The 24,856-nt window shown below is 41.1% G+C and overlaps 1 protein-coding gene across 1 annotated transcript in view; it reads right to left on the reverse strand.

The window, feature by feature from the left end:
• Window positions 1-20,805, reverse strand: part of LOC307264790 (neural-cadherin-like) — a gene marked incomplete at its 3' end in the record, with an annotated part of 43,515 nt that extends 22,710 nt beyond the window's left edge. The window contains exons 1-2 of the mRNA XM_080046296.1: window positions 20,665-20,805; window positions 14,856-15,036 (exon numbers count right to left, since the gene is read on the reverse strand). Of these exons, the coding sequence (XP_079902422.1) occupies window positions 14,856-14,958 (103 nt within the window). The 5' untranslated portion in view covers window positions 14,959-15,036; window positions 20,665-20,805. The remainder of the gene's footprint in view (window positions 1-14,855; window positions 15,037-20,664) is intronic.
• Between the last annotated feature and the right edge of the window lie 4,051 nt (window positions 20,806-24,856).

Genomic DNA, 24,856 nt, shown 5'->3' on the forward strand with positions numbered 1-24,856 from the left:
CTTTTAAATGTTGCCTGTCATCCACCTAAGTATACTAATGTTTATTACAAGTTTTGGGTGATAAATTACAGTTGATTTCATGTTAAACACTTTTGAACCATGTGTTAAACTAGTCGCACAGTTAGTAATCGTCTGCCGATGTTGATTGCAAATACTGAGTTGCATTAAACAAAGAGCACTCCCATCTGCATATACTTGCATTGAGAAGCTCAATCAATCACACTTATTACATGCTGGCTCTGGCAATGTAAATGTCTGTCTGTCATGCCAATAAATACAACCATTTTGAATGGTATCGAGAGGGAGAGCGACTGACAAAGGGACAACAAAGAGAATAGGTCTGCATGTAGATTTTAAGGGGAATAAGGTGGTGGTTGGGTCTCCCTCATTTCCATTTCAAACTGTTTCCTCCAAGGGTCCCACTGATATTTCTCTCCCCTCCATCTCTCTGCAACATAAACAATGAGTTATATGAGGAAAGGCACAGAAACACAGAGAGATGTGGGGAGAAAGGAGAAGTGGCTGGCTACCATTGTGATGCCAGTCCTTCTCCACACAATGAAGGCAGCTCAAGAATGATGGAGAAGTCTGGCAAAAAGAGACAAACCAACCATCATATGTCAACTCTCTACCAATGTACTGGTCCACTCTTTTTGTCTTTCCATAACTATCTGCCACATCAAGCCCTCATCTGACTATAGTTCCATTCTCTGTCCCTCAGTCTCTCCCTTCATAGCAGCTGGGTAAAGTGCTGGAAGGCTCCTAGGTTGTTTGGTTCCTTTCAAAGGCTCTACAATGAAGAATTAATTATATTAAGAATCCACAAGGGTGGTTCTTTTTAACTAAACACACTCACAGGCACCTGATTTTACCCCCAATTACAGCTGAACTGAGCACAGCAATTTGACTCCTGTGTCTCTCCCTGAGTGGGTGGTGTGTGTGAGTGAATGTTGTAAAATGGAGTATGTGTGTATTTGCCAGCAGCACCGTACATTAGGTGTGCCATTCTATTTTTAAGCAAACAGTCCCAGTGCAGGGACAGTTTTGTTCCCCCAGATGCTTTCTCCTTCCTGACAGACTGTGCTGAATGCTGCAGCCTTGTGGAAGTGCAGACATGTGCGGATGATGCGTTAATCTGCCAACTCGTAATGATTAAATAATGGTGTGCGATGTAGATTTTGTGCCTGTATGACTGGCGTATGCATCTTTCATTCAGCTTAAATCATACCACACTCTGAGCTCACAATGGTTACTGCATTTCTCCACCGATATGTTACCACCTCTGAAGTCTGACCTGAAGTATGTTGTTTTCTTTTTATATGTAGGATTCTTTATCAGTTTTTCATAATTGAGAAATAATTTAATAGTTTGGTAAGAAGTTTGTAATTTGGTGCTAACTATTGTACATATAAGTACATACAGTATATGTTCTGTAGTAGTGGACAAGCTGGTCTCCATATCTAAGAAAACTATTGAGTCTGTTTGCACCTTTGTCCTTTCTTTCAACAATCCCCACCACCATCCCTTTTTTTATAAAGATTTTTTGGGGGATTTTTCACTTTATTTGACAGATTTGGAGAGACACAGGTGAAATGGGTCAAAGAGGGGATGACATGCATGTGTAAAATGCTAAATGAGTTTCAAACAACCAACCTCGGGTCGGATTCGAACCGGGTCTGCTTTGATGAGGCCTGACACTCTATCCACCACACCACGAGCGCCCCCAGCATCAGAAACATTTAGGGGAAAACACAAGCAGCCCATACTAAGCAGTCCCAGTTCTTGTCCACGTGTTGTAATTCAGGATCTGCCATTGCCTAAACATGCAAGATACGCAAGTCAGCTAAGGCATAGGCTATGGTGCAGCTGTAGCAGCTACATACATAAACCCTTAATATTTCGATATAAATGTGGCTAAAGACAGTACAACCAGCCACTTAAAGTTGATAGTGCAGCACCAAGGAAATACAATTGTTCTTGATTTGCTTATACCATAATCTGTTGTCACTGTTTTTGTGTAAAATGCTAAATGAGTTTCATTATGGTGTATACATATTTTGGCCGGTCAAAAATGTGGCTGCCAAATATATGGGTCGTGAGGTAATGACAATGAGAACAACCAGGGGCAGAAAGCATACATTGTTGCTTTCCGCTTTTACAAGAAAAATTCAAGGTACTACAGGAGTGCTGACGTTTTCTTGAATGCTGATTCTTTTCATTTGCATTATGCAGTATTACAACATATTCATTCTAACATGTGCCAGAAACGTTCAACCTTTGTAATGTTGTTTGTGTTTCTTTAGACTCCCACAATTGTGTAAATGGTTAACCTTTCAGAAAAAAATAAGATATGAATACAGACAATCCAAGATATGTACATTTTCTGTTAAGAAAATTAAATGTTTATACTGTCACAGCTGAATATTCAAGCAAACATACAATGGCCACGTTTCCCAGATTTGATTGTTCTTTGGGACAAAAGAAGGCTCGAAAGAAGGGTTCGCCTAAGAAGGAGTGCTAAGATGCGGGTGTTTCCCAGATGCCATATTAAGTCCCTTCTTTGGAGAGCCGTAAGATGAAGCGAAAGAAGCATCGAAAGACGCTCTTACTGGAAGCAAAGCATGTTTTTCCGCTAATTTCCCACTTGTTACATGGTCACCTCAGAAACGTGGACACTATACTCCCACATACTGTATGCATCACTACTCCCTTAACATTCCAGTGCCAGACTTTCAGGTAAAGCACCCGGACACTGCAGCAATAAATTATAGTGTGCAGGACGTTACATGTAGCCTACATCTGTTGGTTCTGTTTATTTATTTCAGCCTTCAGGCCTGAGAGTTGATATGGGTGGTGTGGTGGTTGTGGGTTTATGGTTTAGTGATCAGTGCTTGGTGACTTGTGGTGAAGACGTAGGGGCTGGGGTTGTTGGACCTCAGAAGAGGTTGATATGTTCCTAAAAACGCATTCAGCCAGGAGCTGCATCTCCGGGCTGAAGGAAAAATTGCAGCGGATTGCTCTGGATGTGTGGAGACACCAGAGTGATCAGCCGTTGGATCTCAGCACGGGGCAGTACTTTGCCGGGACGGCCCGGTCTGATAGCACGTCCAGTGGGGAGAAGTGCCGACGCACGTATGCATTTATGTAAAACGTCTGGCTTCGTGCACGGTGAGGCTGTTGGTTCGCAGCGAGAATGTGTTGTATTGCAGCCATGGTTTATCACACGCGCAGACTTTGGCAACGCCTGTATAGCAGGTGGAGCCGCTCTGGATGAGGTTCAGCTGAGTTCAATTAAATCTGTTTCCTTGATATCTGTGAAATGCCACAGGGTTGTTGATGTTTTTTTATGTGTAGTACTATACACTCATGTGTGTGGAAAACGTAAACGTGTTATTCATTAAAAATAATCTCTACTATCAGTCTATGTTTGTTGCGCCAGTGGTCCGCATTGAGCATTGTTTTATTATTTTGAAAAGTGGAGGAAATACATTTCCCTGACGCTGCATGATCACTGACGATTTGGTCGCTAAGAAGGTTGTAAGAGTGGTCAGCTCCATCTTACACTTCCGTCATAGTGAAAGAGCTTCTTTCGCTAAGAATGACTCTGGGAAAAGCATTCTTCTTTCACAGCGTTCTTAAGAGCGCTCCAAAGAAGCACTTAGCTCCAAAGAGGCTCTTAACGAATCTGGGAAACGCGGCCAATGTTGGTATACATACAGATACAGCCGCTGTTACTGTATGTGCCAACTTCTACCACCATTCTGAATAAAATAATTAAACTGATTGTAAAGTGCATATTGATCATCTTCATTTTGTATTGTTTAATAATATTCTTCAATGTTATTATAGTATCTAAATACAATGTTGATTGTTTAACCTCTAGTCATTTGCTGCTTGCAAAATGTTCAAACTGAGAAAAGTTGCAGAAAGATAAGAAACCACAAGCAAAAGTGAATATTTTGGTATTCTAACCACTACATGACAAGGACCCCCCTTTCTTTGTTTGTTTTTAACCATATGTCGATTGCATAACTAAATACAGAGGTGTTCACCTGACCTACTGTCTTGGAGATTCATAAGAAGGTATTTCAATGTGTGCATATCTTCTACTATTCTGTTGTAGAAAGTGTTATTTTCTGTGCAGCCATATATTGGTGCAGAAGCATCACAGGTAGTAACTCCAAGGGCACTTTCACATCTGCCTTGTTAAGTTTGGTTGAATGAAACCCAGGTTTGTTTCCACCTTTACTGTGGTTTCATTGGGCACACAGCAATCATACTCAGATGCACACCGAAAGATGACCAAACAAGTGTACAGAGACCTTGTTTAAGAGGTGCTCAGAACTCTTCCAAACGTGATTGTACTCAATCTGACTCAACTGCAGGAAATGCTTTTTGGAATAAAACTCTCCTGTAGCTAGCTGCACTATGAATTACTTCCAGTAGTTCCTTTGAGTAGTTTTTCACATTGTGACCTACAGTAAAGCAGTTCAGGAACTATAATGGATCGGATTTATATAGCGCTTTTAATCACACTCAAAGCGCTTCACAGGGTTCCAGGTTCCATTCATTCACACACAGTCATACCGGTGGTGGTAAACCACAATAGTAGCCACAGCTGCCCTATTTTATTGTTCCCACCCCAGACACATCTCACCAATGAGTGAAAAGAAGGTTCTCACGTGGCTTATTCCACAGCATTTTGGTTCACTTCACCAACTCATTAACTTGTTTGTTCCAGAGGAAAATATAGGGCTAAACGAGAACCAAACATGTTTAAAAAGGAACCAATGTATCATTCTCGCATCTGCTGCAAACCAAGTAGGCAAAGTAGAAATGGACTTTCAGGTGTGAAACTGCCCTAAGAAACGTGATATAAAGCTGATATAGATGGTCATTCCTGCAATACAAAATACAATGACTCCCTTCTGCTCAAATCAATGTATCAATCAACAAGCAAGTCTGTCCAGCTGTTATGTTCAGTGCATTCCAGGATTTGTACACATTACATGCATTAATGTAAAGTGTAATTTATATTTTCAGTCATCCCATCTTGCAACCTGTCTACCCTTTTAAAATTTCAGTTAAAATATTTTTTTTATATCTTCGACTGATTTTGAAAAGCTCCAAGTACAGGCACATGAACGATCTGCTTTCAGTGAGTGAGAGTTGAACTCTACTACATTAGAAAGTCATGAGTACAAACCATAAAAGGAGAAATCCAGTTATATTATTCATTCATGCCTGCAACATTGAGGACACCAGGCTTGTGGTTGAATGATGAAAATAAGTACAGAAAGTTATTACTTGTTATTCACCTGATTATTAGTACTGCTCCCAGGGATCTACTAAGATCCAAAATAAAGAGTGCTAAATTACGTGAGCATTCTAAAAAATTGCACTTTTGGTCTGTAGCTATCTGCGTGTGATCAACTAAGATTAAATGTGCAAATGACGGGTCCATGCAAACATGTTAGAGGAAGTAGATCAAAATGAGGGTTTAGCGTCCATTACTGATTTCGCTGTTTGGACGGAGAGCAGAGTGACAGCAAGCGCTAAGAGAAATGTAATGCCATGGAATTAGAGGTGTTGTTGGAAGAGGAAAACACACTGCTCAAACACACTGTTTTGGCTACAGCCATTTAAAGTGTAACTGCACCATTTTACTTGTTTTTTTAGATAGGAGCTGAATTAAATGACTATGTTGTTAAGGAACACATACTGTATATGATGGTGTTAATATTGAAAACATTTGCAAAATGTTAAATATTGGCAATTTAAGAAATGATTTGTATTGTAAATTATTTTAGAGCTTTACTAAGATTTGAAAAAACTTTTAACTTCGGATTCGAAATATGACTATGAAATATGAATGATGTAATTTTGATACATCTCTATGTCATCACGTCGCCGCAAAGCCGGCCACGCTCTTTATAGGTCCATGGCTGGTTCATGAGCTACCACTGTTATACCATCCCTCGAAAGATGTTATTTCGGGGGTTAACACCCTTCTCTTCTACCGGCAGTGTGTCTGAATGATCTCGCTTGCGCACACACAGACACACACACAGACACACACAGACACACACACACACACAGGCCCGGACTCGTTCATTGCTTCACTTAATTGACACACCCTACCGCTCGCTCTCCTCTCTCTCACACACACACACACACACACACACACACAGCTGCTCACTTACTTGCCCTACTCTGTCTCGTAACACTACGATAGAGACATCATCTACATCCGAATTGCCCCCCAACAATTTAGAATGAGATAAGTCCTCCCCCTCAGACGACCAATCTGTGTGGCATATGAGCTCACATCGTGTAGCAACAGTGCCGTTAGACTTTGTGTCACTCCATTTTTCAAGGAAGTCATGTCATTCAGATTTTTGTGAGTGACAGCTAGCAGCTAGCCCACCTCCTTCCCGAAAGTCGGCCAGCTGATGTCGGAATGTTTAAAAACAATGGTTCTGAAACAGAATTCAGAATCCATGGTCTGAGCGCATTTTTCAAAATCGTGCAGTACGCTCAAACAGGGGATGCAGTTACCCTTAGATATGAATTACTCAAATAAACGCGATATTGGAGAGAATCTGTTAGAACAAAAATGCGGTGGGTAAAACAACAAGGACTGATGAAATTAGAAGAAGAAGAACATAAAAACAAGCCTATGCAAATAAAGCAGGTTGCACATAAGTACAGTCGTTCCTGTTTGAAACATCAATGCCTAAAAGGCTTGGCTTCATTCTGTGCGTCCCGAGTGTGCACCTGGGGCCTCATTTATAAAGCTTTGCGTCGGATTCACGTGGAAGCTGGCGTACGGTCGAAATGTAGGATGTAAGTGCGAACAAAAATATTCTGATTTATTGGGGCGCTCCGGAGCGCGTACCACATTGGCTCCGGCCTTCGTTGCAGTGGTCGTGGGTTCAAATCCGACCCGTGGACCTTTACCGCAGGTCATCTCCCTTCTCTCTCTGTCTCCCCATTTCTACTCTGTACTATCTAATAAAGCTTGAAAATGCCGAAAATAAATAAATAATAATAATAATATAGGGGAGAACGGGGGAATCTGAGGCACCGGGTAATGTGAGCCACCCCCTGTATCTAGGCAACGGAAAACATTTGTGGTCATGTGAGATATATGTTTTCAAGCCCCTCTCATTTCCCCATGGCCCTGAAAGAGAGGACCTCATGATGCTGAGGTAAGCATGTTTTTTTCACCAAAATAGGTATTTTACATGTAAAAGTAAATTTTCTTGCTGTCAACTTAATCAACTGTTGTGCCAAAGCAAATGTATTCACGTAGAAAAACTTTTATCATACGTGTTGATGAACTACCAACATATGAAACCATGTGATGCTGATAACTGAAGACTAGCCTGAAATGCTAAGAGAGGTAGTTTTTTCTCAAATTGTGGTGGTGGGGGAAAGTGAGCCAAATGCTGTGGGGGAAAGTGAGCCAATGTCTCACTTTCCCCCACCATGAGGCACCAGTTAAGTTCAGTCTTAAACCTATTTTAATGTAATATTACATAACATATGTTTTGTTTTAATGTCATACACATTGTAGAAAAGCCATCATGCCAAGGAAATACACCAGGAAGGCGACCTAGGGCAACAACACGGAAAGAGCACCTTCTCATCTTTCCCTGTAACCTTCAGGGCTGGAATGTAGAGTATGACAGGCTGATGTTATGATCCAGTTGGGACTTCTCCTGTGTTCTGAGTCCCAGGCTGTTCTCGCTGGTTCTGATTTTCCTATGCTTTGACCCCCAGACACTAGCTGGCTCTAAGGGTCCTGTGTTCTGACCCCCAGACAGTGTTCTAATCTAACTGGTTCTATCTTTCATTTGAATCTTATTAAAACCTTTTGAATTATAATATGTTGTATTTGATTTTGTTCAGAGTTACTTTCAAGTGTTTAGAAAATTTGCTTTGACCAAACCCCATCATTCTTTTACTAGTCCGACATTAGTTCTGGAATGTGTGGCTAGCTTTCAGGATTCTTACTGTTACAATATGTGTTGTTATGGTAGTTTCAGAGTGGAAAAAGTAAGAGGATCAGTTTACCCCTATTATATATTATTTACCCCTACATAGTCATTGACACGCCCAAATTAATATCATTTACTGAGTGCATGAAGGCGGTAGTGGCAATCGCCGACTGAAAGGGAAATGGAAAAATAGACTCCACACGGTGTGGATCACTGCGGTCACGCCAAAGTAGCCTACCCGTTGGAGAAGTGGCGACCAGGGAAAATATAGTTTGGTGGCACAGTGTGAGCTTAAAGGTCAGAGTGCAGTCTGTGGCGATCTCTGTGAACGCTGTGGCCAAAATAAAAAGAAGCAATCCGACATAAAAGTGGACGCAAAAAAAGTGCATATCCTCACACAGCAGTGTTTGTGCCACGAGCGGGGGACACTGAGACCCCTCATGAGATACAGATTCGGAGAATATCTCCTGGGGCAGTGACAGGCGGCGGAAGATTAATAATACACTTCACAGCCCCTTTCACAACACAGTTATGACGTGCATAAAAAAAACACATAGATAAAACGGACTTAAAGCCATGAAAAATGAGTACAATATGTGATGTACAGTAGGCTTATGATTAATGTATGATACTGTGCACTCCTGTCTGCCTGACTGAGGCATCGAGAACAGCGTCAGTGTAAAACTAATAGGCTGTATTCCATATTCTCAATATAATCAGAATGAATTCATTAACATGCAGATAGGTTATTGTTTAATATCTGCAGAGCATATTCAAACGTTGTTTTTTTGCACTCATACCTCCGTTTGTAGGCTATTCAAGATCCTAATTAGTTTTTTTTGTGGTATCACTCCATGGAAAATTCCGTGGAGGCATTTGTTTATAAGTTTTAAAAATTGCTTCATCCGTTTTGCAAAATACCTACATGGCTTATAGTAGGCCTATCTGGATTCATTTGACACAAACACATTTGTTCTCGCACTTCATACATGTGCCGACGGAGTCGCCGTTTCTCCTTTCTCCACTTTCTGTGCGTACGCATGGGTCAGAGCTTGCGTGGAGGACCGCACATCTTCCCTTCAAGTTTGTTTTTTATAAATCTCAATATTTGCTTAGAAAGTAGCGTGCGCCCTCTTATGGGCGTACGCCGCGTTTATAAATCAGGCCCCAGACCATCCTGCATGACATAACATTGAAGACTCTGGACAGTAGTCAAACATTGATAATTGTTTTGGTTTCCTTTTCTGAGCTGTCGCTACATCTGTTGCAACACTGAGTCGCTACCAATTACTGATAAAGAGATAAAGACTGCACAATGTGATTTGGAAGCCATGAAAGCTTAAAGTGAACCTTTGAAGTTCAAATATGAAGTTGCTCTTGATAATCTCTGCACATTTATGTAGATTGATGTTGATCAATGTTCAGTCGCCTACACAATTCATCAAATGAACAGCAAATGAACTGTGTAGCAAAATGTCCTCATTCAGCAGATCTTTCCCTAATATGTATCCATGCTAGTGAGAAAAATGCCTCCTGTAACAGTCAAATTTACAAACTGGCACAGTGTTGCAATCAGTAATCTGAGGGCAGACCCGAAGCAATATCTTTCACTAACCACGCTGTTGGAATGCAAGTCACACAAACGGCAGAAACAAAGAGCTCCTCACATTGTGAGTTTGCAGCCAGCCAAGAGTAACGCATACTAATTCCCCCCTTTGATTAAAAGTAAATGGAAGCATTGTGAAACATTATCCAGAAAGGTAAAATGATTGCATTTCTAACTAAGAATATTGCGGAGTTTACGACGGATTCATAAAATGATTAAACACACTATAAAAACACTATTTATGGTGGATAAATGATGTGAACCGACTCCCCATGTAGTGGTGACTATACGGAGACATGTAATAGTAAACCTGGGAATGGAGAATATGAAGGAGAGACAGATGGATGATAGAGGGGGACCAGGAAAGGTATGTCATGATACCCGAAAGTGAGTCACAGTTTGGCAAGGATGAAAAAAAACTGAGGAAGGCAGGCAAATAAACAAATTTAAGAGAGCTATTCAAGTGTGAACAAACAACTGGTGGGAAAACAATGTGGGAGAAATGAAGCCTTCAAGACAAATAACACATTTAATGCACTCAATCCTGGCTGCGCGCTTTCATCCTAAATCATTTTTACTGCTAATACACCTCATATGAACCATCATTTTCATATTGTATTAAAGCCTGACATCACTTGAAAGCGGGGGCACATTTATGGTACATTATAAATGATGGTGCGTAAACATTTTAAAGGATAATGCATAAATGAATCAATTCAATTCAATTCAATATAATGACATGGGAATTTCAGTATTGTGCATGATGTGTATATCCAGTGGTGTCGTCTAGTTTTTTGTAGTGGGTATACTGTGATGATTCCCTCCTCTCCTTGAATATGCATCATAGCATTTGTACATTAAAGCCACTACGAGTAAGTCGGCACGTTGGCGACACCTTTGAACAAAAGCGGTAGTATTATTACGACGCCAGCTGTCGTGAAGCTGTTTTCTAGCTCGTGCAGGCAGCGTGCAGGGCGTGCAGATTCAAATAATCAGGAAGCAATATGGTGCGTGTCCGTGTGTTGAAAGCAAAGTGTGAGGGCACCGGACTCTTTTCGGCTCCGTGAGTCTATGGGTGACACAGCATCAACTAATGCCAGTAAGTGCTAAACACACCTGATTGCAATGAGTTGATGCATTGTCACCTCTCACGGAGCTGAACGAGTCCGTGTCCCCACACAAAGCGAATGAACGAGAGATGGCAGTTAGTTAGTATCACGATGAGGTAATGTGTTTATGTTGTAAATAATGACTATTTCAGATGAATAATGGTCATCTGATGATGCTGGTGAGGCAAAGTAAACTTTGTTTTAGTAGGCTACCGCTCATTCATTTAGGAGTAAACACTGCAGTCTAGTTTCGCTGCGTGAAATTGTGTATACGTTGCTTGGCAACGCCCTCCCGCCTGACTATCACTCTCCCTTTTCGCTTTTCTTCATTGCATTTTCTTTTTTTTTCTTTTATGGTTCAGCCCCGTTATCAGTCATTATGACGACAAACAACTGTCTCAAACAAGGCTCCCGCTCCCCTTCCCTCACCTGGAGGGATAGGCTTCTCAAATCGCGTAACTGCGCCACACTGAAATCTGTGACCAATACGGATATGTGACCATAGAGCATGCACGCGTGAACCGAAAATCGGACTGGGTGTACGACCAGATCAAATGCAGTAATAAAAACTATATAAAAACGTCTTTCTTTGCACTGATGGTCTCGTTTGCTGTTAAAGGTAATTTATGATTATGAGAGGAAACATGAGACTGTTTAAAAGATATTTAAAAGTTACTCGTTGCCGCTTTAAACATATGGTTTACACCGTGGTTAGTTTACACAGAGCTTATGATTTCTATTCCCAAATTAAATTGGGAGGTATGGGGGTCTCCCCGAATTTTTTTTATATTAAAATACATTGTTTCCTGCCTTCTGGTGACTCTACAATAGAAAAACACAAAAATCAGTAAATCTGTTCTAGATCCTTCTAGGGGAGTCCGGGGGTATGCCCCCCGGGAGATTATTTTTACCTTTTTTAAGTGAAATGCATGAATCTGGTGCACTTTGAGATGAAAATTAAGAGGCTTAATCTGAAGAATTGTGTGAACAAAGAATTTGGAGACACTGGGTCGGGTGAATTAGAAGCTAAAGAAGAAAGACACTTGGATTTTCCATAAAAATAATAATTTAAAATAAAATATTATGCAGGATCCTCTGGGATGGGCTTGGTGCTCTTTTTCTTTTGGGACATATTTCTCTGTAATATAGTGAATACATTTACATGCAGTGAGAGGAACGAAGCAGTAGAACTCCGTTGGCCAGCTATCTTGCTATACCCTGGCGGTCAGGGGCCCTAAGCAACCGCTTAGTTCGCTTATGCCTCGGGCCGGCACTGGTTTTCTTTCATGTTAGCAGGTCAGGGCCATTTTTGGAACACTGGCCATCAGTTTTATCATGTGAACAAATATCTTGAGTCAATTCTGTAGTTTTCATATCAAAATAAGATGCTGTTTTTGCCGTAACTTCCAAAAGCCAAGGCAGAAGACCGTAACGTCAGTTGCGGTCCTTTGGCTTTGTTTTTGCGTCGCTATGGAACGTTCGGATTAAGTTACGGCTGAGTTACGGCGCTCTGCCTTTGTTTTACTTCTTTATATGTCCATGGTTTTACAAAGCACCACAGTGGAGTTACTGTTTACAGCGCTGGAGTTACAGTGATTTGCCTGTGTATTGCATGTAATTGAAGCACTTCTGCACTTCCACGTTAAAAGCATTTCACTGCCATCACCTTAGCATTTCATTGGACAAACGTGAGTTGGCTTTTATTTTGAAGTAACAGGAAGGTGGGCAGCACCTTCACAGAGCCCACTGACTGAGCTCGGCAGCGCTCCAGTAGCAACTAGCAAGACTGCTGTCTCCACACAGCTATCGGATTTATGCCAAATTATAAAACACGCATTTAAAAATGCGGGCTCACTGTAATTAACAATGTGGGACAACGTCTCAAAAGTAATTGAAATGCGTGACTGCCCCGCACAAAGCGGGACATCTGGTCACCCTACTTCTGTCACACACATTAACTTCAATAAAATAAGTAATAAGCTGCCTGCCAATGACAGTCCAGTCCACTCACTGACTGAAAACAACGCGAGCGAGATGGCGATGCCTCAAGACACACCTCCCTGGCTCGGAGAAAACATAGCCTGAATGATAAACCAATCCAGCAGATCCTAGATCGCAGCTTACCTTTTCTTGAAATCTGGTCAAAATCCATGGCAAAAAAATATCCACGAGGAGAAAAATCCATTGTCTAAATCCATAAAGAGTTATCAGTATTATTAGTCCATTCGCTGGCTTGTATATTTTCCGGTGCGGTGCCATAAAGTGATCAGCTGTCATAAAGTGATTTTGGTCTCACGGCACTTGCTGAATACCACTTTTAAACATCTATGTAGTCTGGTCTAAAAGTATGTCTTCATACAAGAACGCAAATTTGCTTGTGCTATCTCTGGATTTTCAGGGTATGAAGTGGGGCCTAACCAAACACCAATGTGTTTGTTAAAGTGTGTATTACAAAATGTTTTTTCATAATTATAAAGAGTAGCCTATTAGAATAGTTGTGGAAAGAATTAAGTCCCTGAAATCCGGACTCTCTCTCTCTCTCTCTCTCTCTCTCTCTCTCTCTCTCTCTCTCTCTAATAAAAATATACATACATTTTCTATTCCATCAAAAACGCAGTGTTTTTTCACTGACTTTCAAAACTTGCACATAATGGCATCAAACACAACCATATTCCTATACGTTTATCAGAAAATTATAAATGGCATATAAGAGAATACATTTTACTGACATCCAACCTTTCAAATGTAAGAAATATAGGTGGATACTTTTAAGTGTTATTTTATCTCAAATAAGTACAACCATAATTTTGTATTTATTTTCCAAAAATTAATAATTTTAGCCATAAAATTCAAATGTTTTTAATTTTTTTAATATTCAATTTGTGTAGTATTATGCCTAACAAGACAACACTCAGTTAATGCTATCATTGTTATAACAGGAAATGTTGATATAGAGTGAGTGTATGACCCATTATTGTTTTGCAGATAATACAAAGGCAGAGTACAGTAACTTCCGAATAAGGGTGAAAGGTCAAGTTAAAATTTTAGATTTTTGGGGGATAAATAACTTCCTTTTCATACAATAACTTGCCAAATTTTCAAGTATCTACCTACAACTGATTTGGCAGGACAACAAAATAACTTTGAACTCATTTTTCTCAGTTCTACACTCTGGTGAGTTAAGGTCTTTTGCCTTTGTAGGGCAGTACTGTAGGCACAACGCATTATAACAGTTTACGATCAACAGCTTCAAGTGATGAAGGTGCCTTCCATAAGGAGATTAAAAATCAAATGTAATTTGTGGTCATTGTCTAAAAATAGAAAACATATATTCAGCACATTGAAGAGAGTCCTTTTAAAGATCATCGCTATGCAGTAAAAGACAAGCAGTTAACAAGAGTGTAAAGCCTGACAGAGATCCAACATCAACGTCTAGCAACAGTCTTTTCAAACAGCTGAAGTCAGAAAAAAAGAAGCTACTCTGGGCCTGCATGCTGCTCCATGTAACACAAATTACACACTAGTAATGAAGGATCCTCTAAGGTAAGGGGAGTGCTTGACCCATATGCATTAATTTATAATTCATCAACATAATTTGCATACATGTTAGAAAAGCAGGGAACGGAAATGGATGATAACGTAAGTAATTTTCCCTGGTTGTTGGTTGTCTTCGTAAAGGGCTAGTTTGGAATTTTGGACATAGGACCTAATTTCCAAGTTATCATTGGAGACAGTTTTCAACACATTTCATTAAGTCCTTCTAGTTGCAGGGTTTGCTGGTGCTAGGCTAGCACAAGGCAGCAGTTATTGCTGGCCTGCTAATGAAGAATAGTATCTTGTAGCAGCGTTATATTCCTGGTAGTAGGCTAGCACAGCGGCGGACTGATATTACCTAGGTTACTGGCTCTATAATAGTTTGTTTTCCTGCCACTGTCATTGCTACAGACGCAGAGTACATTGCACAAAGGAATTGTATTAGCCTCTTCAATAAAGAAGATATGGCCACGTTTGGAGGAGCTAAGATTTCAAACACAAACCTGGCAGAAAAACACTTTGCTTAAGTGTTTCCAGAGGAAAATGTCAGTGCGCAGCTACTACCAACTAGACTACAGACCAACTAAAACAAGTTTGGCTTACCCTCTTCACGCTGGTTTCCTGTGTACCCTGGCACACACTGGCAGCTGAAGGAGCCCCACTCTCCGTGGCAGCGACCCCGGTGGCCACAGGACGGATAGCCCATGTTGACACAGCTGCTATCGGTGGTCAGGCAGCCTGGAGAGCTGGACTGGGAGTCGGCCGGTCTGCCCAGATCATACAGCTGAACGGAGGAGATAGGAGAGCAGTGAATGTAGAGAAGAAGAGAGTAGAGGAAAATATTTATGAGAGGTGGAGGTATAGGAATGTGAGGGAAATGGAAAGTGAACAGAAGAAAGTTGAGTAATGAGGAGAGGACAAAGAAATGGAAAGAACAGCATTAACAAGGAAAGCAAAAGGAAGGGGAAACAAGGATGAAATGTGAGTCAAGTTGATATGTGAAATAAGACAATAGACGTACATTTAAGTTATCCTATTATGCAAAATGCACTTTTATGTGGTCCACAGTGTGACTACAGACTCCAAAAGTCTAAGAACATTTCTCCACCTCCACCTTTCTGAAAACCGGAGATCAAAGACGTTATTCAGATGTATTTACCCTTTTGAGGTCACTAGGGGAGAAGCCATGCCCCCTCATTACCAACCTAATGTAGCACTACCTCCACCTGTGATAAGCACATCCCAGATACCCCTGAATCCAACTGGCAGTTTGATTACAACAGTTAGTTAGATCCATGGCCATTCAGAGCAGACTGGGCTTAAAGAGATGGGCTCTTTAATAGTTTCTATTAGAAACCCAAATTCCAATTTTTAACCTGAAAATGACTTCCTTTAAAACCAGAGTCAAAAAGGGAAGGGGATTTGGTACGGCACAGGACAAACAGGCAGGGGTAAGTAGACAGAGGAAGAGTCAAAAGGTTGAAAGCAAGAAGATTAAATCAAACGGAAGGAAAATGAAAGGAATCAGGAAGGACACTTTCAAATGCGTATGTTGAAGGACATGACTATGGACTATGAAGGTCATGTCTCCCAAAGTGATGAAACAAAATACAGAAAAAAATCCCCTGACAGAAACACAGCCCGGCTGAGAGCAAAGAAAGCAGGGAGGACGGTGGAACCTTCAATGCCTAAATTTGTGTCCCTCACAAAAGCACGACATAAAAGACGTTAATATTTTCAATCTCCCCCCTGCCATACTCAAACTTTACGAGTTGTTTTGGTGCAGCAGCGAGGACGTTGGAATGCAAAGGATCATAAAATCTGACAGTGAGTCATGCCGCCAGGGAGCCACTGATTGGCTCTGACCTCCAGCAAAGATGCATCTAATTGGCTGCTGACCTTTCAAAGCTACAGCTTCTCCGTTTGTTGGATTTATGTTGATGCTGAGAACGGTAACACATAAAATAGCAATCAATGACTTGGACACATTGGGGTGTCTGCAATGGATTTGTCTGTGCATTTGTGTCACTGTGATGTGCATGTATTTCCTAAGTGTACAACATTACAGTCTTCCCCACTGAAGTTACAATCAGCACCACAATCCTGTGATCTATTTCTATAATACCAAGTCTGCCCAGTTACAGTATCTCACAAAAGTGAGTACACCCCTCACATTTCTTCAAATATTTCATTATATCTTTCCATGGGACAACACTGAATAAATGACACTTTGATACAATGTAAAGTAGCCAGTGTACAGCTTGTATAACAGTGTAAATTTACTGTCTCCTCAAAATAACTCGACACAGCCATTAATGTCTAAACTGCTGGCAACAAAAGTGAGTACACCCCTAAGAAAAAATGTCCAAATTGGGCCCAAAGTGTCAATATTTTGTGTTGCCACCATTGTTTTCCATTACTGCCTTGACCCTCTTGGGCATGTAGTTCACCAGAGCTTCACAGGTTGCAACTGGAACCTTGTTCCACCCATTCATGACAGCATCACAGAGCTGGTGGATAATAGAGACCATGCGCTCCTCCACCTTCCATTTGAGGATGCCCCTAAGATGCTCAATAGGGTTTAGGTCTGGAGACATGCTTGGCCAGTCCATCACCTTTACCCTCAGCTTCTGTAGCAAGGCAGTGGTCATCTTGGAGGTGTGTATTGCAACATTATCATGTTGCAATACTGCCCTGCGGCCCAGTTTACGAAGGTTGAGTGCACATGCTCAGCGTCATGCACAAAGGTTGGCTTTGGAAAATAGACATATGAATACTGCCAGCATTGCTGCAGGTCTTGAAGGGGTGGGGGGTCAACCTGTCAGTGCTCAGACCATACGCCACACTTTGCATCATACTGGTCTGCATGGCTGTCGTCCCAGAAGGAAGCCTCTTCTAAAGATGATGCAAAATAAAGCCTGCAAATAGTTTGCTGAAGACAAGCAGACTACAGACATGGATTACTGCAACCATGTCATGTGATCTGATGAGACCAAGATACATTTATTTTCGTTCAGATGGTGTTAAGAGTGTGGGGCGGCAACCAGGTGAGGAGTACAAAGACAACTGTGTCTTGCCTATAGTCAAGCACGGTGGTTGGAGTGTCATGGTCTGGGGCTGCATGAGTGCTGCCAACACTGGGGAGCTACAGTTAATTGAATTATAACATGTACTGTGACATACGGAAGCAGAGCATGATCCCCTCCCTTCGTAAACTGGGCCCCAGGGCGGTACTGCAACATGATAACAACCCCAAACACACCTCCGAATGACCACTGGCTTGCTAAAGAAGCTGAGGGTAAAGGTGATGGACTGGCCAAGCATGTCTCCAGACCTAAACCCTATTGAACATCTTTGGGGCATCCTCAAACGGGAGATGGAGGAGCGCAAGGTCTCTAATATCCACCAGCTCCTTGATGTCGTCATGAATTGGTGGAAGAGGATTCCAGTGGCAACCTGAAGCTCTGGGGCCTCATTTATAACGGTGTGCGTAGAAACCATCCTAAAACATTGCGTCCGCCCAAAGCCAAAAATGTGCTGCGCAAAAAAAAATCTGTTTTTTAAAATGTGCGGCGCACACTTGCACGCAATCTTCACTTTATAATTACCCACCTGCGGTGAATTGTGCGCAGACGATCTCCACCCTGTGTCCTCCCACTTCACCTCCCAGTTTCATCCCACAATCTACCATACATGGCGAATGCTGAATAGCTCCTGAATATGATGACGCTCTTAATAAGCAAGGCATTTTGACTGACATGAGGAGAATAGGGAGGCAACCGGCCGCAAAGAAAGCGGCTGGGAAGGAAGAAAGCCTGTGACGTGCATGTGCTGCAGTAACTGTCACACAAACACACACACGCGCGCTTATCACATATCATGATTGGCACAGTCGTTATAGTCTTTGTAAAGCAGTTTCGCCCACCTTTGTGCTGTATGCAATATCACGTATTAGAGTACCTGTATTACTATATGTAGGCCTATATAAAATGGTGTGACAAGTGAAATAATGCCAATAGTCTATTCGAGAGCATTGTTTATCTCCCATGAGATCCACACATTTCCAACAACGTCAGATGATAGTTATATCTTCCAGGGTGAATTGTTATGGGAAAGAGATGCATGTAAAGGTGTGAACACACTAGGCACTTTACACGCGTACAGACGCGTATGAAATCGGCCGTTTTTCCATAGAGAACCATTGGTTTACGCGTGTACATGGCGCGTAGGTGCGCCACTCGCGCTAAAGCAACATGTTAGCCGCGTATGAGCCGCGTATATACGCGCCTACGCAGCTACGCGAGGAGTTCAAAAAATTAAACTGTTTACGCTCCTATGCGTGACGATTAGCCGCGTTGGTCAATCAAATACAATGTTTTACATATCACTTATGTTTCTGCTCGTTTATATATTGTGTTATATTGTATATATGATAGTCACTGTTCGTTCATTGTTTATTGTCTTAATGTATGCACCTTATTCACCAAGACAAATTCCTTGTTGGTGTAAAACCCTTCTTGGCCATAAAATCCTTTCTGATTCTGATTCCTCACATGCAGTAGGTTTCTATTGATTTTTTAAATGTAAAATACGTGATTAATATCAGGTGCACTGGTGCAACCAGTGAAAATATCTAGGCGATACACAGATACAGTATTTAGGCGCACATGCTCCCAAAACAGGTGCACTCTGGAGCCCTGTAGTGTTTCTGCCCCAAACTGGTTTCTTTAATGGGCCTACCTCTGTGCAGAGGGGCATTGCCAAACTGCAACGCAGAGGGCTTTCATTAAACTGTTGCCAGAAAGTTGGTAGACCACTAAAATATCATCTGCTGAAGCATCAGGATTTCCCTTCATTGGAGATACACTCTTGATTGACATGGACACATTCTTGCAGAGACACACTGCAAACCCAACACCAACTCAAAGCCACTAGCATTAGCCCAACCCCTGTAACTGCAAACCTCCATACTTAGAAATGGAGTGACAGTTGTGTCAAAACCACAGAAAAAACTTAAAGTGTTAGTGTTAGACTGAGAACGGAGGCGAGAAAGACAAGCAGAATAATGACATGACAAGTATGGAGAGTTAAAACCAGATAGTGGTGAATGACAGCCAGAGGGGAGAGACCCAACTCCAGAATAGAAACACAATTATAAAATTGAAAAATCTCTTCCAGTAACTTTTCCTGGGCACAGCCTCCCAATCAGCCAGGACATTGGTCCAGTCTACTTCACTCTCTTTTTGGTCCACACACAACACATAATGTTTACTTAAAGTTTTAAATTAATAGGAAATGCTGGATTGTTTGTAACCTTTATTTAACCTTGATCTTTCGAGGTTAAATAAAGGTTACAAACAATCCAGCATTTCCTAGTGGCCATTAATTTAGGCTAGTTGCAGGCGCTTCTGGGCATCTACACCACTGTCAACTTCCTTATCTCTATCACAGACGCTCAAACTTCAAGTTACACGATGATGAAGATGATGTTGCCATAGCATCAAATGTGACACATGTACATTGTGTGATTAAAAGAACACCAACACAGATTGGAAGAAAAAATGGAAAAAAAGCCACACAATGTCAGTCAAAATTATTATTCATCATTACACCCACTGCTGCCTGTTCTTTGGATATGTAATCATCCACCCACGCATATCATGCTAATGTCTCTAATTAGTGCATATAACGTTCATGCAGGCTCCTGCTAAGTCCAATGTACACCCACATCAACTACATGCATTGAGCATTACATCAGAACGCAACTTACTGTATGTCATGTTATATCACCACTCTTGAGATTCAACATCATATTAGCGCTTAAAAGGTCTACTGATTGAATACAGATGCATTGCACTTATGACTAACATTCTAACAGCGACACTCACCGCCCTTAGAGACATATATGTAATAATGTGCATATATTTTACACCACCATGTTTGTAATTATAGTTACCTTAGAACATTGAATAGGTGTTGGCCAGTAGTGACTAGTAGCTTGAGTAGTGGGCTCATGTTATCAGGCTTACATAATCGTACTTCTTTCTTTTAGTTGGCGGGTAGGGATCATAAAAACTCAAGGACACAGGTATATAAAATGCTCCTGTGTAGTCGCATTGTGTGGTTGTCTTCATTTTAATCTCAAAACAAACAAGAGCCGTATCAGCAATGGTGGTTAAGATGGTAGGATTGGTAACAGGACACACAAGGTACATGTGTTGGCTTTCTAGCTACACATCTAGTTGTATTGAGCTGTATGAATTTAGTTGTATCTCTGATTGTATAAGGTGTTATTTGAAACAAGGCTAGTATTTCACGGCAAGATATGCTTTAGATAAACTGTTACTCAGCTTTATGTAGCTGCAGTAAAAAAGCATATGATGGTAGATCATAGTTTTAAGTATCCACTTACATTTCTTTATTTCAAAGTAAAGGCATCCATTCATCCAAGATCTCCCACCCGAGCACTAGAATAACTAGCCTCAGGTCTAGCAAGATCCGCTTTCCCGTGTCCAGCAGTTGCTCATTTCTCTTCTTCGATTTGAAGTAGTCCCTGCCTCAGTGTTTAAAGCGGCCTCAAGCACTACTATGGCAAAGACAACCTGTCCAAGTTCCTGCTTGCTCTTGGATAATTGCCATAAGAGATGAAAATTCCTGCTCCCACTCACACACTCCTTCCATTATTACATTACAAGCAGAAGTGACTGCAGGGCGCATTGTATACAAGGTGTAAATTATGTCTAAATCCCAATGTAAATGCCTCCTTTTGTAAGCAATATGAGAGATAGAGGAGATGAAAATGTATAACTAGCAAAAGAAACTGTGAGCTCAACATCTTTCTTTTCATTGTAGGCTTTGTGGCTATCGTATATAATGGAGAACCCACATCTCACCCTGTCTACATCAGGGGGACACAGTTTGACCCTGGAATGTATGCCAACATGCCAGTTATGTCAGTTATGTTGAGGCAAGACTCAAAAGTTCTGGACTTCCTGGGGCAACATTTCTCACTTAAGAGTTTTATTTGATGTCAAGCAAAACATTGCTGCTGGAAAAAATAAATGATATCCACCATTTCAGGCTTTATAAGGCACAACGGGCTATCACACCTGAGGCCAGTGTTCATACAGACATTAGTTGGGCTTTGTTGGGCTAGGGCATGGATTGTCATGGTTGAGCATGGAGTCCTTTGCTTTCTTAACTCCAACAGAGTGGTAGAAGGTTACTTGAAAGTCTTGACTTGAAGCTAAGATTGGACAGGAGTAAAAAAAGGTTCATATTCCATTTCACCTTGGGAGTGCATGTGTGTTATATTTGAGAGCGCTTTGAGGTTGAAGTTGAAAGTGCAGAAACATACTGTATCTGACATGGAACAAGCATGCTGTCAGGGTTGGGACTGTTATTGATCCATGTGTCAGCTATAGTGCATGTGTGAGTGTGTGTTTGCTTGCATGCTTGTGTGCTAATGGCCGTGTGGTTTTGTACAGGATGTGTAAGTGTGTAAAGTACATTGCCATATCCTTGTAATCCTTTGGGCATAATTGTCAGAATTACTTGACAATCCAAAGCAAGTGTCAACACATTGGAACACCTTGGACACAATGGAAAGGTCAAGACACTATACAGTTGCATCTCATAGTATTTGAATAGCATGTCAACGTTCATTTTTCCCTTTATTTTATTCAAAAAGTGAAACTTTAATATATTCTAGATTCATTACATACAAAGTGAACTATTTCAGGACTTTTTTCTTGCTGGAAAAGGAAATGGTCATCTCCATAAAGCTTGTCAGCAGATGGAAGCATGAAATGCTCTAAAATCTCCTGGTAGACGGCTGTGTTGACTTTGGGCTTGATAAAACCCAGAGGACCAACACCAGCAGATGACACAATTCCCCAAACCTCAAACTAACCTGGGCTTATTTAACACTGCAGCAGTGCCACAGGCTGGTAGCCTCCATGCCATGCCGCATTAGTCAATTCAATTAACATTATTTATCCGTTGGTCAGTGGGTAATGCAAAAAGAGATTTCCCGACCAAGTATTGAGTGTATAAATGAAAATTATTTTCAGAAGGTTCAATTGGTTTTATGTAATATTCTAACATTTTAAGATGCTTGATTTTTTCCATAGACAACTAAATGAAACAAAAAAAGGCCTTAAATAGTTAACTTTGTGTATAGTGAACCATTAATACATTAAAGTTTCCCTTTTTGAATGGAATTACGGAAAACAATTAACTTTTCCAAGATATTCTAATAATATGAACTTTTGTGCAGCCGTTTCTTTGGCTTTTACCCAGCTTATTTGAATTAAGCTTTCCAACATTTAAAGGTCACATATTATGCTCCTTTTGAGGTTCAAAATTGTAATTTGGATTTCTACTAGAAACTGCTTTCAGGGTGTAGCATCTGAAATGGTCCATTGTAGAGGCTGTCTATTTAAGGCCCACCTTCCAAAAAGCCCAATGTGCTCTGATTGGTCCTGAATCTATCTGCCGGTTTGAATCTAACTGCCACTCAGGTGCAGTGGTATCTGGGGATGTGCCTATCACAGGTGGAGGTAGTAATATGTTTAAACAAAATGTAAAAATGGACATCCCTATTCCCCACACACACAGTCATATATGGTATGTCCCTCAAAAAGAGTGGTGTGTATGTGTGTATTTGGGAGTACCTGTCAGTGTTGGGTGTAACGCCCATCACTTCACAGGACGAGTCGTCTTCTGTGGTCAGCCAGCTGCCCACTCCCTCCGTTTCCATTACGGCTGCCCCCGAGCAGCGATCCAGGGTGAGACGTACTTCCTGAAGAGAACACACAAATGGGTACATGCTGTATAAAACTGAAGTCATCAGAGAAACCAGGTGCATTGATAAAGCCCCCCCCCCTATTTCTCTGCATTAAAATAAGTGTACCTCCTGATGCTGTCAAGTGCTCTCTTTCCATTATTGCTATATCGAGAGCTGCCTCTTTGACTCACTTGTCTGTCATTAGTGCATATTACTTTTCTGATGCCTGCTGTTTCCTGTCGACGCACTAATCAAAAAACAACACTTCACATCCTAAACTCCAATGTTCCAATAAACGTCCTATCGGTGTATTTACAAGTGAAGATGGTGGTTAACCCGAAGCCATGACAATCTTTTTCTGAACAGCTGGAGTAATTTATTCACTGTTTAACTTACATTAAAAATAGACAAACAACAGCTAACCTCAAAGTCAAAGAAGGGATCAAACACACATGTTCATCTAATCTTAGTGACATCGTTATCATGAGGTTTATTCTTACACATATACTAAATTATAGCTCATATTGGTATATGAGGAGGGATTGTACATTACCAAGTTTTTTTTTTTTTTTTTTTATTGGTAACCTTAACTGAGTCTTACTGAGAAATTGGCAATTAAATCCCCAAAAATATGATGTTCTGATAACAAAACTGTGTGTGTCAGTCATCGGCGTCGGCAGACCCTTTTCACCGGGGCACGTGCCCCGTTGTGGATCTGCGGTGCCTGGGTATGCCTGGGGCACTGATTTTTTAATTAATTAATTTATTTATACCTTTAATTTTTTTTTATTTAAGTCTGACTCATCTGGCAATCTACAGAATGCATGCTTGCATTTTTTTTCTTAAAATAGGCCTATATGCATGGTGCCCCCCTCATTGGCCGGCCGCTGCAATGAAATGTACGTGACGAATGCACACACTGAGGAGAGAATCATTCTCCTTGATATCGACTTTTTGAACCTGTCCAGCACAGCGTCAGCGACCATTCACTCCGGCCGGCGTGAAGTGAAGTAAACAGTAACGGCCTCCACACACATCCTGCGTCTACCTCTGGAGCGCATCGCGTTACCTTACTGCTGCCTCTCTCGGACTTTTCTCGGACACATGCAACGTCTCAGCAGCTGCTGCTGCTGCAGCAGCGCTGCTTCTAAAAGCCCTATCTTTCTACATAGAGTTTTCATAGATAATTCCCATTAAAAATGAAGTTATTTCATGTCATCTATGATGCATATGATTTATATTGAGTCTGGACAGTAATCCGTGTGCCCCATTGCCATTTAAAAAATTTTTTTTTTGCCATATTTTCGCTTGTTGGAAGTTTTATTTTGAAGGGGACACACCAGGAAATGGTGAAACTACAGCGAAAGCTGCCAGTATGAAGTCAATATGACTCTCAGCAGAGTATTTCAAAAATCACTTTACTGATTTATACGGGAGAGAGAGAGGGGGGTGTGGTCGGGGAAGAAGAAGGCCGTAGACACAGATAGAGCAACGGAAAACTGTTGCGCTCATCGTGATCTTTTTTATTTCTTCACTATATTGGATCTCTATATGTGTCATTTATCCAAAAATGAAATGCCAGAACTAATTGAAAATTAGGTTTTAAATCCCTCGGATTTTGATTGCACAATTAAATCGTGAAATAAAGGGATTATTCGCGTATACGACTGAGGGATGTTTTATTTTGAAATAAACACACCGGGTAAACGTGTAACTAGAGTGAATGCTGCTGGTATGACTGTCTATCAGTTAAAGCACAGAGACGCGAGAGAGACGCGCTGCTCTCAGAAAAAAAATAGGCTCCTCCTCCTGAGGT

The sequence above is a fragment of the Ammodytes marinus genome (genome assembly GCF_949987685.1).
Source record: "Ammodytes marinus genome assembly, chromosome: 1".
Lineage (NCBI taxonomy): Eukaryota > Metazoa > Chordata > Actinopteri > Uranoscopiformes > Ammodytidae > Ammodytes > Ammodytes marinus.